Raw genomic sequence first — 13976 nt, forward strand, 5'->3', positions numbered from 1 at the left:
AGTGTCCACGGAACCCTCCCAGGTGACTTCAATCTCAGAGGTCCTGTTCTCTCTTCACAGACTCCCTAAACTATTCCATAAGTTCCACTGCCAACACACACCTCAAACACACTTTCAACTCTCTGGCACTAGCTTCGCTCCAGAGCTCCAGAGTCATGATTCCAGTTCTGTTCTGTTCAGTTCTCCCCGGATGCAACACAGCTCCTCAGACCTAATTTGTTCCCACTGATACTCCTTTGTGTTTCCTCTTTCAGTTGATGGGACTGCCCTCCACCCATTCATTCCCGCCCAGGAGTCATCCTAGACTCCACCTTTTCTTTCCCTCCTCAGATCCCTCATTCCTTGAGTGCCTCCTCTGCTGTCCTAATCCCCGCCCTGCCTCTGCTCAAAGGCTCACTCACTGACTTTAAGCTTAAGCTCCTTAGGGTTTTCAATCATGATTTAAGAATTTTTTTTTTTTTTTTTTTTACATCTTCAGCACCTATTTCCATACCTGGAATATTGTAGAAGCTCAGAAATGTTTCCTGAAACGCATAAACTGCCTTTCTGCCTAAAATATAAACAGACTATTGTAATTTTCCCTACAGGACAAAGTCTAGAAGCGAATACGGCCCTTCAAGGTCTGATTCCTTTTAACATATGTAGCCTTACCTCACACCGCTACTCCCTCAAAGTTTTGCTTCAGCAATTTTTTTTTTTTTCCTGAGACGGAGTGTCGCCCTGTTGCCCAGGCTGGAGTGCAATAGTGCCATCTCAGCTCACTGCAACCTCCACCTTTAGTAGAGACAGGGCTTCACCATGTTGGCCAGGCTGGTCTCAAACTCCTGACCTCATGATCCGCCTGTCTTGGCCTCCCAAAGTGCTGGGATTATAGGCATGCGCCACCATGCCCGGCTAATTTTGTATTTTTAGTAGAGACGGGGTTTCTCCATGTTGGCCAGGCTGGTCTCGAACTCCTGACCTCAGGTGATCCACTTGCCTCAGCCTCCCAAAGTGCTGAGATTACAGGCGTGAGTCACTGTGCCTGGCCAGGATGTCTTCTTGAAATGATTAAATAATAATTTGAAACTCCGGTGCTAATGCCAACTAGTACTATTAGCGTATCTACCCAAGACGGTCTAATATCCAATATCTTATAGTCAGACTAGGTATGGAAGTCCCTCATTCCTGTTGTCCACATCGCCTCCTACCTTAGGTGGCTAGCTTCAAGAGATAAGTATCCAGGTCAGTTATCCTGGATAACCACACAGTCAGGAGTTTCTAACCAGTCACTGCTTTAACATATTCTCAAACCACTATTTGTACATATTCAGTACAGTACTTAGCAGTGTAAGCAGTGCCCAGGCCAGAAATCCTGGAATCATCCTTGACTCCTCTCTCTCACATTGCATCCATCCGTCAGCAAATTCTGCTAGCTCCATCTTCAAAATACATCCAGAATACGACCGACCCCTTCTCATTGCCTCTACTCCTTCTAACCTGCTCTAAGCCACCATCAGGTCTCATCTGGATTATGGCTACAGCATGCTAATAGGGCTTTCTGTTTCTGCTGTTACCCTCCCCCAACAGTCTGTCCTCCATACAACAGCCAGAGTGATCCTTTCCTAGGTTTTACAAAGGCTTAGAAAGTCCCACATGATCTGGCTTCCTTCTTCCTCGGTGATCTTACCACTGCTCTTTCCTTCTTTCACACGAGTCTAGGCACATTGGCTTCTTGCTGTTCCTTGACCACACTAAACACGCTTCTGCCTTCCTGCATACTTTAGGGCCTTTGCGCTTGCTACCCTTTTTTGTTGTTTATTTATTTATTTTTATTTTTATTTATTTATTTAGAGATGGAGTCTCGCTCTGTCGCCCAGGCTGTAGTGCAGTGGCTCAATCTCTGGCTCACTGCAAGCTCCGCCTCCCAAGTTCACGCCATTCTCCTGCCTCAGCCTCCTGAGTAGCTGGGACTACAGGTGCCCGCCCTGCATCCGGCTATTTTTTTGCATTTTTAGTAGAGACCGGGTTTCACCGTGTTAGCCAGGATGGTCTCAATCTCCTAACCTCGTGATCCGCCCGCCCCGGCCTCCCAAAGTGCTGGGATTACAGGCATGAGCCACCGTACCCAGCCTTTTTGTTGTTTATTTTTTGAGACAGAGTCTCGCTCTGTTGCCCAGGCTGGAATGCAGTGGTGTGATCTCAGCTCACTACAATTTCCACCTCCTGGGTTCAAGCGATTTTCCTGCCTCAGCCTCCTGAGTAGCTGGGATTACAGATGCACACCACCACACCCAGCTAATTTTTGTATTTTTTAGCAGAGACAGGGTTTCACCCTGTTGGCCAGGCTAGTCTCGAACTCCTGGACTCAAGTGATCCACCCACCTGGGCCTCCCAAAGTGCTGGGATTACAGGCATGAGCCACTGCACCCGGCCTGCACTTGCTACTTCTGCCCAGAATGCGCTCATCCTAGCTGCTTCTCTCACCTTGTTCAGGTCTCTGCTTAAATGTCACTTCATCAGTGAGGCCCCTATATCAAAAGCAACCACTGCCTGCCTCCCAGCTTGCCTGCCTGTCCTCTATCCCCATTCTACCTTGCTTTATTTTTCTATCATTACCGTATCTCCAGAACCATGAACAGTACTTGACAGAGTAGGCATTCGGTACATATTTGTTGAATGAATGTGGCTATATATATATATATATAAGCTGAAAAGCTGACTTTTAAAAAAATGCTCTCAAGTCACTTTCTATCTCACTGAGTTGGCATCCCCTCGCTCTACCTGGGGGTACCTTAGCGCTGTTTTTTATAGTTCATCTCCCTCCCCCAACACAAATGCACATCACATCCACACACACTCAGCCACACCCGCTCATGCTGCTCAGGCAAAAAAACTCAGTCTCCCCTCATTCCTTCATCACTCCTCCAGCCTCCTTCCACTCTCATCTCCAGCAGTCCTGGGATTGCTCCAGAGACATGACCTCACATCTGAAGAGAGGACTCCTTTTTCCATGAAGTCCATTAAGTACCCTCTCAAGGACTTCATGACTTTGGCTCCATCAGATACAACAGTGAACGTAGGAACTTTGTTTCTCTTCCTTGCCAACAATCCTTATCTGCCTTATATTGAGCCTCACCCCTGGCAGGGCCTGCTTTGCCTTCTACATCTCACCTATGGGACACTGCTCACCACAGCTCACTGGACAGAAAGGAAAGGAAAGAGAAAAGAGAAAAGAAAAAGGAAAGGAAAGCGAGTGAAAGGAAGGAAGGAAGAAAGGAAGGAAGGAAGGAAGGGAGGGAAGGGAAGGGAAGAGAAGGGAAGGGAAGGAGGGCACGAGGGCCAGGTGTGGTAGCTCACGCCTGTAATCCCTGCACTTTGGGAGGCCAAGGCAGGCGGATCACCTGAAGTCAGGAATTCGAGACTAGCCTGACCAACATGGACAAAACCTATCTCTACTAAAAATACAAAATTAGCCAGGTGCGGTGGCACGTGCCTGTAATCCCAGCTAGTTGGGAGGCTGAGGCAGGAGAATCACTTGAACCCAACCTGGGAGGCGGAGGTTGCAGTGCACTGAGATCATGCCATTGCACTCCAGCCTGGGCAACAAGAGCAAAACTCTGAAAAAAAAAAGAAAAAAAAAAAAAGGAAGGAAAGTAGGAGAGAAAGAAAGAAAGAGAGAGAGAGACAAAGAAAGAAAGAAAGAAAGAAAGAAAGAAAGAAAGAAAGAAAGAAAGAAAGAAAGAAAGAAAGAAAGAAAGAAAGAAAGAAAAGAAAGAAAAAAAAGAAAGAAAGAGAAAGAAAGAAAGAGAAAGAGAGAAAGCGGGGAGGGAGGAAGGGGGAGGGAGGGAAAAGAGAAGAGGGAGGGAGGAAGGGAGAGAGGAAGAGAGTGAAGGAGAGGAGAGGAAAGGAAATGAAGGAGAGGGAGAGACCGGGAGAAGGAAGACAGACACAAACTCTGGTTACTTGCAAAGTTACATCCCTTTAATTCCTGGAGTAGACAACTGCCTATATGGTATGTCTCCAACAACTCTGAAAATGGGCTCTTGCATTTCCTTTTTCATCCTCACCTGTTCAAGAGTTTTTTTCTTTCTTTCTTTTTCTGTTTTAGAGACATGGCCTTGCTCTGTCGCCCAGGCTGGAGTGCAGTGGTGTAATTATGGCTCAAGCAATCCTCCTACCGCAGCCTTCCAAGTAGCTGGGACTACAGGCACACACCACCACAGCTGGCTAATTTTCTTTACTGAAGAGACAAGGTCTCACTACGTTGTCCAGGCTGGTCTCCAACTCCAGGGCTCAAACAAGACTGCTGCCTTGGCTTCCCAAAGTGTTGGAATTACAGGTATGAGTCACTGTGCCTGGCCAACAATTTCCTTTTTTCTTTTTTTTTTTGAGACAGAGTCTTGCTCTGTTGCCCAGCCTGGAGTACAGTGGCAAGATCTCAGCTCATTGCAACCTCTGCTGCTGGGTTCAAGCGATTCTCGTGCCTCGGCCTCCCAAGTAGCTGGGAGTACAGGCATGCACCACCATGCCCAGCTAATTTTTTTGTATTTTTAGTAGAGATGGGGTTTCACCATGTTGGCCAGGCTAGTCTTGAACTCCTTACCGCAAGTGATCCATCCACCTCAGCCTCTCAAAGTGTTGGGATTACAGGCATGAGCCACCACGCCTGACCAGCAGATTCTTAAGTTTTGGAAGGAAGAAGAGAAAGGGCTCTAGGCACCTAAAGGCAGTAGGTAAAGGACAGCAAGTGGCTGGGTGCGGTGGTTCGTGTCTGTAATCCCAGCACTTTGGAAGGCCAAGGTTAGGCAGATCACTTGAGCTCAGGAGTTTGAGAGGCCAGCCTGGGCAACATGACGAAACTCCCCATCTCTACAATTTAATTAAAAAAAAATAAAAGGATAACAGGTAACCAAAAAAGAAAAAGGTGGCTACAAGATTGTATGCCTTCAATTGGCAGAGACTGTGTCTTATACTTTTGTATGTATGCTTAATACAACGTACCTAGGATAGTGCCAGGCCTCATTAAACATTTGTTTTTTATTTTTTTGGAACAAAGTCTCGTTCTATCCCCCAGGCTAGAGTGCAATGGTGTGATCTCGTCTCACTGCAACCTCCACCTCCCAGGATCAAGTGATTCTCCTGCCTCAGCCTACTTGTGGGATTACAGGCGCTTGCTACCACGCCCGGCTAATTTCTGTTTTTATTGTAGTTGTTGTTTTGAGCCGGAGTCTCACTCTGTCGCCTAGGCTGGAGTGCAGTGGCGCAATCTTGGCTCACTGCAACCTCCATCTCCTGGGTTCAAGCGATTCTCCTGCCTCAGCCTCCTGAGTAGCTGGGATTACAGACATGTGCCACCATGCCTAGCTAATTTTTGTATTTTTAGTAGAGACTGGATTTCACCTTGTTGGTCAGGCTGGTCTCGAACTCCTGACCTCGTAATCTGCCTGCCTCGGCCTCCCAAAGTGCTGGAATTACAGGCATGAGCCACCGTGCCAGGCCTTAAACATTTGTTGATTGGCTGGACAATAAAGAACTTGCTTTAGAAGGAGGAGAGGACAAAAAAAAAAAAAAAGGAATGGATAGGGTATCTTTAGTTAAGTTTCAGCCACAGAACCTTTACTGGGACAACTCTTGATCACATGTCAAACTGCTTTCATTTGGGGCAAGAGGATAAGGGGAAGTTGCATGGTGGAATGTGCAGAGATAGAGCATCTGGAAGATAAAAGATTTTACTAAGTATCTTCCCCAGAAACAGCAATGAAAAACAAATTTACTTTTATTCTGTCTCTGTTTTCCTCTGACTTGCCAGTCTGCCAGCTTGTATCTTAACTATCTGTCTCTGCTCCCTGTCTCTATTATTGTTTTTTCCTCTTTAATAATGATCAAGTCCAAAGAAACCTGAGAAGCCCTGTTCCTAGCACCTTTTCCTGAGTTACCAGGAACCCCCTCTTTCTCCCCCAGGGAATTATCGGGAACAAGTCTTTCTCATTGGGTCAGACTCCACACAGCACTAATATGGCTAAAAGCCAGAGTAAAGAACCAGGGAAAGCTGGAGTTTGGATGAGTCTGGTTAAAGTCCATCCTAGACAGTCCAAATGCCCTGACCCCAAAGGGGAGGGCCCTTCTCTCCAGCAGAGCCAGATTTTATGCAAGACATTTAGTATGTCAAAGGATCAGTCTCTGGCCTTGGAGGCAGGTCTCCTGGGCCCCGTTTTAGCTCCTCCCCTGGGTGATCCAGGTTAACTGAGCTCTCCACTCCTTTCTTCCCCCAAACTTTAGACCTTTGACCTAAGAAAGCAAGCAAGAAAGGTCAGTGCAGGACTGGGAGCTCTTGAGGACGCAAGAATTAGAGTAAAAGGAAAGGGAGAGTGGCATTAAACTAATAGATTTCAGAACTGTAGCCTTTCCCCAGTCCAACCCGTCACAGTTGGGTAATGGGGGAGGGCTCCAGGTCCCTCTCCAATGCCAGTTCTCAAGGGCCTCGGGTTCCAGCCTGGCCGAGGAGCGCCATCTGGCGGCCAACCCCCCAACCTGGATTCTCTGCCCCATCCGACTTTCCGAAGCCCGAACTAGATCTGGGCTGGAGAGTGTCACCTCCTCCTCTGCGTCACTTTGGGGACTCCGCCCTGCCAGGAACGCTCCTCCTCAAGCGGGGACAGGCCCAAGCGACTCCCCGGCAAGAAAACTGCCCATCCTCCCTCCAGGGTAGACTGCTTTTCCACTACAGTCTGCTTAAAGCTCCCCCAAGGGATCCGCCCCGCCTCGTCGCCCACAGAGAGCCCGCCTCTCCCCCAGGGGCATCTGCCCCTAGTCCTCCAGTTTCCCCCGGAGGAGGGAGAGGGAACGTGCTGCACAGCGCCCCCAAGTTCAACCCCCAACTCGGTCCCTCCCGAAGAATGGATTCCTCTTCTCCTTCTCCTCCCCAGCCTTATAGGAGCCTCTTCCAGTCCACAGAACCCAAATCCAGGTTACTAATGAGTTCCCCTTCCTCGTGGCCAGGTGAACCCTCTCGACCTCAGGTTCCGCTCGCCTGAGCTTGGCCCATGGCCCCGCCGCCCCTGGGACTCGGCCCCAGCCTTCTCACCACCCACGCCAGTGGGCGGGGCTCCCACGGCCCGGCCCCGGGTGGGCGGTTCCATCGTGACGTCACTTCCGCCCGGGCCTGGCCTAGGTTCGGGCTCCGTGGGCCGAAGGGGGGTACGGAGGTGGCAGCGGTGGGAGGAGGCGGCGTGGAAGGCCGAGGAGCTCGAGCCCGGACCAATCCCCGCGTTCTGGGCCGCGACCCTGACCCTGCAGCGCACCGGGAAGCGAAACCGGCCGGATGGGCCGCTGAGCCCGAATCGGGCACTGGTGAGGCTCAGGCAGAGCGGGCAGCGCTGAACGGGAGCGGGCCCGCGGGGCTGCAGGGTCTGGGAGTCCGGGATGCGGGCTGGGGAGACGAGAGGCTCAGGCCTACCTCTTCGGCTCACCCGGCGGGGAGGCGGGAGCTGGAGGAGCCGCAGACAGGCGCGGGGGTCTTAGTGAGGCCCGCCTGGGGGAGGCCTGGTGTAAGGAGGGGGCGGGGTGGCTGGGGTCATTAATGGGGCGGAGGACCGGCACTTGGGATTTTCGTCTAGAACGGTGGCGGCGGGGGAGGAGGGGAGTGTATGCTACCGGCCAGAGCTTTGGGAAGAGGATGGCTCTGAGTGGGGGAGGGAAAAACCGAGAGGCTTGGAAAATTTTTCCGTGGCCCTAATTGAGAGAGAGGTTTGAAGAGCCCTTACCTCCTTAGAGGGTTGTGCGGAACACTGGAGTAGGGTCTCCCTGGAGTTTAGGGGGTCAGTTACAGCGTTTGGAAAGGACAGTGCTCTGAGAGTCCCTACACTGAGTGGGTGTGCAAAACCCTGGCCACCTCCAAGTATCTGAGCTTCCACATGTTTCCAGTGTGGAGCCCCCTGGAGCTGAGATCAGGATGTTCCGCTTCATGAGGGATGTGGAGCCTGAGGATCCCATGTTCCTGATGTGAGTATTCCCTCCCCCTCAAGCTTCCCACTCCAGGTCTCTCAGCAGTTCAGGCAGACGTCGGGGTTTCCATTGCTGGGAATGGTTGGAACTGGCTGGATACCCAGCTTCTACCTAGCAGGAAGTAGGCATCGGTGCCACTGTTGCTCTGTGCGTATTTTTTGCAGGGTGGTGGAGGGATTAACAGTTTGGCGCTTCTGCCATCCATACTATGTGCTCACTCCACAGGGATCCATTTGCTATTCACCGTCAGCATATGAGCCGTATGTTGTCAGGTGGCTTTGGATATAGCCCCTTCCTCAGCATCACAGATGGCAACATGCCAGGGACCAGGCCTGCCAGCCGCAGGATGCAGCAGGTAATGGTACTACGACACACCTGAGACCCAAAGAAAGGTTGGAGGTTGGTTAGGAAAGCACTTTAGTTTTCTTGCACTACAGCCAACTGAGCAAGTGAAGTGCTCTAGGAATGGGGGAAAGGGTCAGGAAAAAGGGCTTTGTGACTCCCTTTTGAGAGGATGGAAAAAAAAAATTGAGGCCATGGGCCTCGTTTGGGATTGTATAGAGATAGGATGTGGTCTGTAATTTCTGTTCCTCATGTGTTCCTGTAGGCTGGAGCTGTCTCCCCCTTTGGGATGCTGGGAATGGTGAGTCTTCATCTCCCCGTGTCCTGCCATCTCAGACACACTCTCTACCCTTAGGTATTATTCCCAAGTGTGCCTTTTAGGAATAGTTTCATGGGTAACCCCAGAATCTTCTCTTTTTATGGCATTCACAAAGCTCTGAGCCTGCTGGCTACTAGGAGCCCTGTGGGTTAAAGGTGTTATTAACTCTCGTTGGGAGGCCGAGATGGATCATCACTTGTGGTCAGGAGTTTTGAGACCAGACTGGCCATCGTGGTGAAACCCCTTCTCTACTAAAAATACCAAAAAAGCCAGGCATGGTGGCACACACCTGTAGTCCCACCTACTCTTGAACCTAGGAAGTAGAGGTTGCAGTGAGCTGAGACTGCACCAGTGCACTCCAGCCTGGGCAACAGAGCCAGACTCCACCTCAAAAAAAGAAGAAAAGACGTTATTAACTCTTGTACTCCTAGAAGTCCATGCTCATTAGGAAGATGTAATTGTCTAGCAAAATTTGTTCTTTGGAGGGGGGAGGCGCAGTTAAAGGGCCAACTAGAGATGATTTTTTGGTAGGTTTTAACAATTTCATGCCTTATCTCTTTAGAGTTTAGGATCCATTAACTTTGGCTTGCTTCCTAAAGATGGGGGGAATATAGCAGGCAGGAGAAGGAAAATTGGATCAGAGCAGTCATAGAGATTGAGGAAGGGGTCAGCAGTTTACAGGAAGAGAAACATGAGTATTCTGGTTACGTTAATAGAGAATGAGAAAGAGAACTTGCTAGATGTGAAGAAGAGAAAGGAAGTGTGCAGCCACGTGGGTTGTGGGTTCCTAAACAGGATCAACTCTGAACACTGACTTTGCTTTCATGACTCTGTTTTCCATCTCTCCTCCAGTCGGGTGGTTTCATGGACATGTTTGGGATGATGAATGACATGATTGGAAACATGGTGAGACTTGCCCCATACCCTTCCCCGGCCTTGCTCTCAGTGATGGCTGACAACACCTTGAATCCTCTAAGGCAAGAGGGAGACAGTATGCTAGTGAAGGGTAAAGTACTGGATACCGTAATTGAACCAGAGAGCCTTGGGACCCTGTATCTGCTGTCATGCCTGCCTGAAGCAGCCAGCAGTAGCACTCTTACGTAGCATACAATTAAGGCTTTGTCTCTTCAGATCCTTCTTGCTCGTGGTTGGACTCAGAGGAATTTGGGAGGGTAATGATGAGGCCTGATGTTTTTTCAGTTCTTGCATTTTGTGAGAAAGATACAGGCTAGAACAGGCAGCTGAAGGGTGAAATCTCTTCACCAGGGGGGATGCCTCCCCATTCAGCCCTCTCCTACCTACCCTGTCCTCAGGAACACATGACAGCTGGAGGCAATTGCCAGACCTTCTCATCTTCCACTGTCATCTCCTACTCCAATACGGGTGATGGCGCCCCCAAGGTTTACCAAGAGACATCAGAGATGCGCTCAGCACCAGGCGGGGTGAGTGGGGGGGCCCTCCTGTCCCAGAGAAGGGGGGATTGAGCGGCACCGCCAGAAACCCTGGCTGCTTTTTTCCGGATTGGGTTGTGTGTGGTGTGTTTCTCCTGAGATGGTATAGCCAGGGCTTTGGAAGGGGCGGCTGAGTGTGCCATGTTCTGCCTCATCCCAGATCCGGGAGACACGGAGGACTGTTCGGGATTCAGACAGTGGACTGGAGCAGATGTCCATCGGGCATCACATCCGGGACAGGGCCCACATCCTCCAGCGCTCCCGAAACCATCGCACGGGGGACCAGGAGGAGCGGCAGGACTATATCAACCTGGATGAGAGTGAGCCTTCCCTCCCACTTCCTGGCCGGCAGCCCCTAGCCCAGTTCCTGTGGGCTAGGAGACATCCCTAACTCATAAACACTTCTGGGCAAAGCTCTGGATCAGCCCCATATATATATATATATTTTTTTTCTTTTGAGACGGAGTCTCGCTCTTGTTGCCCAGGTGCCCAGGCTGGAGTGCAGTGCCGCCATCTCAGCTCACTGCAACCTCCGCCTCCCGGGTTTAAGCGATTCTCCTGCCTCAGCCTCCCGAGTAGCTGGGACTACAGGTATGTACCACCACGCCCAGCTAATTTCTGTATTTTTAGTAGAGACGGGGTTTCACCATGTTGGCCAGGCTGGTCTCAAACTCCTGACCTCAGGTGATCCACCTGCCTCGGCCTCCCAAAGTGCTGGGATTACAGGCGTAAGCCACCGTGCCCGGCTGTCAGCCCCATATTCTTACGCACTCGGAGCCTCCTCCGCTCAGGGGCTGAGTCAGGTGCCGGCGGTGTCTTTGAGAGGGGCCTGCTTTGTCCCTGAAGTTCCGTATTGATAGTGTTACACTCTTCTCCACCTGGATCTGTTTCTTTCTCCCCTGTTTATCTTTTTCAAATCCGCAATTATTAAGTACTTAGTGTGCACACAGGACTATGAACCTGAACTGAAGAATAATCCCATTCTGATTTCTTCCTCCAGTAGGCCACCTTAGGCCTACCGGTGGCTTCCCGGGATCGTGCAGAAACCAAAGAGCTAAGGGAATTGCCGCCCCACCCACCCCTGCACACACACTCAGCCTTCGCCGCTTTGGCCGGAGAAGCTGTGACTCGCTCGCACATCGGCCTCCAGGAGCCAGGCCGCACACAGGCCTCATGTGGACTCCGTCCCCTCTAGGTGAGGCCGCAGCGTTTGACGACGAGTGGCGGCGGGAGACGTCCCGATTCCGGCAGCAGCGCCCCCTGGAGTTTCGGCGGCTTGAGTCCTCAGGGGCGGGGGGACGAAGGGCGGAGGGGCCTCCCCGCTTGGCCATCCAGGGACCTGAGGACTCCCCTTCCCGACAGTCCCGCCGCTATGACTGGTGAGGGCCCCGGGCCCTCAGCCTCTCTTGTAAGTATCAGGGGTAAGGAGGGCGGGGTGCACCTGCGGATGGTCCTCGGCCGCGAGGCAGGCGCAGTCCAGGCTCCCGCAGGAGCTGCCTTTGATAGTGCGAGTTGGTGTGGAAAGAGAACAATGTTCTCACTGACATAGGCGATTAAACCCCAACTCCTGGCTCTTAACATAAGTTTTTTCTTCCTTTTGATTTGTACTCCTCTCTTTTCCTCTCCAGGTACAGGCTGAGAGGCTGAGAAATCATCCCCTGAATAACTTTTTCCTCTCTGATTCCCATCCCCAATTTAATATTAAATTAACAGGCAAGCCGGCCCCCACCTCTCCCTGGGGGTCTCAGGGAGAACCTTTCCCTACTTTTTCCTTCTTTAATCCCCTTACCATGATGACTTCGCCTCTGCATCTACTAACTTGATTTTTCATTCTGCTGCTCCATCTTCAAACCCCCGCACCTTTCCCATTCTACTCCTGCCATGCATTGAAGGGTCTTTTGGGGTGAGCTCTGGGTTTAGGGGCCTCCTCCATCCCTCAGCTACCCTGGATCTTTGCCCACCTCTTCCTCAGAGCCCCCACTGAGGGGCCGTAGCCCTGTCTAGGGCTGTGGAAGGAGCAGACTGGTTCCCAACTCTTTCTCCCTACTCCTGCCCACACACATCACCAGAATCTTCCCTAAACCCTTCCCTGCCTTTATTTTTTGATTTGTGCAACTTGTAACTAGGTGTTTATGGAATAAAGGAGAATAGAAAAAAGACCAAATGGGATTCTGGCTGTACTTTTGATCTTTTCCTGTTCAATTCAACCCTCCTGTCTCCTCTGAAGTTATCTTCTCACTTTTCCTCATCTCCACGTGTAGCTTTCGTACCTCAGAGTTCAAGCCCACATCTCCTTGGTGTGGAGAGACCATCAGCACTGGCAGGTGCAGGCCATCAGCACTTGGCTGGGCTAGGCTGGGGCGTGAGAACATGAGCACGTGCCTCGCTGGCTCTCCCCTCACACTCTGCTGTCACTTTTCTCTTCAGGGATGCATTGGGCATCTCTCATGGGTGCCTGCAGAACTTGCTGCCCCTTGCTCCTTAGGCAGAGTTTCTTTCCTGCACTCTGGGTGGAAACACTTCAGATAACCCTGCACAGGCCTTCAGAGGGGAGGAACTCTGGTCTGCAGCATTCCACAAACCCTCCACCCACAGTAGTTGAGAATTTGAGCCCAGGGAAGAAGACTAGAGAAGAAAACTTAACCTGGAACCTGAGCATGACTGGAAGGGCATGAGGAGCTCAAATTTCTCAAGACGTTCACTCTTGCTTTGCCCAGCCAAATGGGTCACTCTTTTCCTCTTGGGAACTTACTTAATGATGACAAATGTGTAGGAGAGTCTGATAATGGTTTCCTCTTTATCAAAGTCTTGAGTTCTTTTCAGTTGGGGACATAAAGACACCTAAGGCTCTGGGTCCTCTCAGGGAAGGGAGAATCTTGCCCTGTGTCTCATGGACGAGTAGATTCAAGAGGATAAGGAGCGGCTGAGTGCAGTGGCTCACACCTATAATCCTCGTACTTTGGGAGGCCGAGACGGGCGGATCGGGAGGTCAGGAGATCGAGACCATCTTGGCGAACATGGTGAAACCCTGTCTGTACTAAAAATACAAAAAAATTAGCCGGGCGAGGTGGCGGCGCTTGTAGTCCCAGCTACTTGGGAGGCTGAGGCAGGAGAATGGCGTGAACCCGGGAGGCGGAGCTTGCAGTGAGCCGTGATTGCGCCACTGCACTCCAGCCTGGGCGACAGAGCGAGACTCCATCTCAAAAAAAAAAAAAAAGGATGAGGATTTGTCCAGTGACTCAACAAGCAGAGAGATAGAGATGAAGTTGAGCTTGGCCAGGCGCGGTGGCTCAAGTCTGTAATACCTGCACTTTGGGAGGCCGAGACGGGCGGATCACGAGGCCAGGAGATCGAGACCATCCTGGCTAACACGGTGAAACCCCATCTCTACTAAAAAATACAAAAAAACTAGCCGGGCGCGGTGGCAGGCGCCTGTAGTCCCGGCTACTCGGGAGGCTGAGGCGGGAGAATGGCATAAACCCGGGAGGCGGAGCTTGCAGTGAGCTGAGATCTGGCCACTGCACTCCAGCTTGAGCGACAGAGAGAGACTCCGTCTCAAAAAAAAAAAAAAAGGAAAAAAAAAGTTGAGCTCAACAACCAGGCACTGGTGTCCTAGTCCAGTGCAGTTACTAAATCCCATTAAGTAGGCTGGTGAAGATGCACGACCAGGTCAAGGGAACCCAGTGGTGAAAGAATCCAGGAATCCCGGAAGTCAAACAGGTGTGGATTATTCACCAGCTGGGCTCTGAACTGTGGATGATGGAACTCAGCAGCCATGGTCCTCATCTTTCTTTTTTTTTTTTTTTTGAGATGGAGTATTGCTCTGTCACCCAGGCAGTGGCGTGATGTCAGCTCACTGCAGCCTCTGCCTCCCCAGT

At 51.1% G+C, this 13976-nt stretch overlaps 1 protein-coding gene across 1 annotated transcript; it reads left to right on the forward strand.

Annotated features, from left to right (window-relative positions):
- Positions 1–7129: 7129 nt before the first annotated feature.
- LOC105484200 (myeloid leukemia factor 2) lies at positions 7130–12267 on the forward strand. The gene is made up of 9 exons (XM_011745623.2): positions 7130–7332; positions 7906–7983; positions 8212–8341; positions 8594–8629; positions 9500–9553; positions 9961–10089; positions 10259–10418; positions 11294–11506; positions 11727–12267. The coding sequence occupies exons 2-8, from the start codon at positions 7934–7936 to the stop codon at positions 11479–11481; spliced, it is 747 nt and encodes a 248-aa protein (XP_011743925.1). The 5' UTR covers positions 7130–7332; positions 7906–7933; the 3' UTR covers positions 11482–11506; positions 11727–12267.
- Positions 12268–13976: the final 1709 nt, after the last annotated feature.

Source organism: Macaca nemestrina, chromosome 10, assembly GCF_043159975.1.
Source record: "Macaca nemestrina isolate mMacNem1 chromosome 10, mMacNem.hap1, whole genome shotgun sequence".
Classification (NCBI taxonomy): Eukaryota; Metazoa; Chordata; class Mammalia; order Primates; family Cercopithecidae; genus Macaca; species Macaca nemestrina.

What these genes read in the sequence shown, in the direction of transcription:
- LOC105484200 (XM_011745623.2), top strand. Translation starts at nt 7,934, where the DNA reads ATGTTCCGCTTCATGAGGGATGTGGAGCCTGAGGATCCCATGTTCCTG. An exon ending in GAGGATCCCATGTTCCTGAT is followed by an intron (nt 7,984 to 8,211) that starts GTGAGTATTCCC and finishes CTCACTCCACAG; the next exon opens with GGATCCATTTGCTATTCACC. An exon ending in TGCGCTCAGCACCAGGCGGG is followed by an intron (nt 10,090 to 10,258) that starts GTGAGTGGGGGG and finishes GCCTCATCCCAG; the next exon opens with ATCCGGGAGACACGGAGGAC.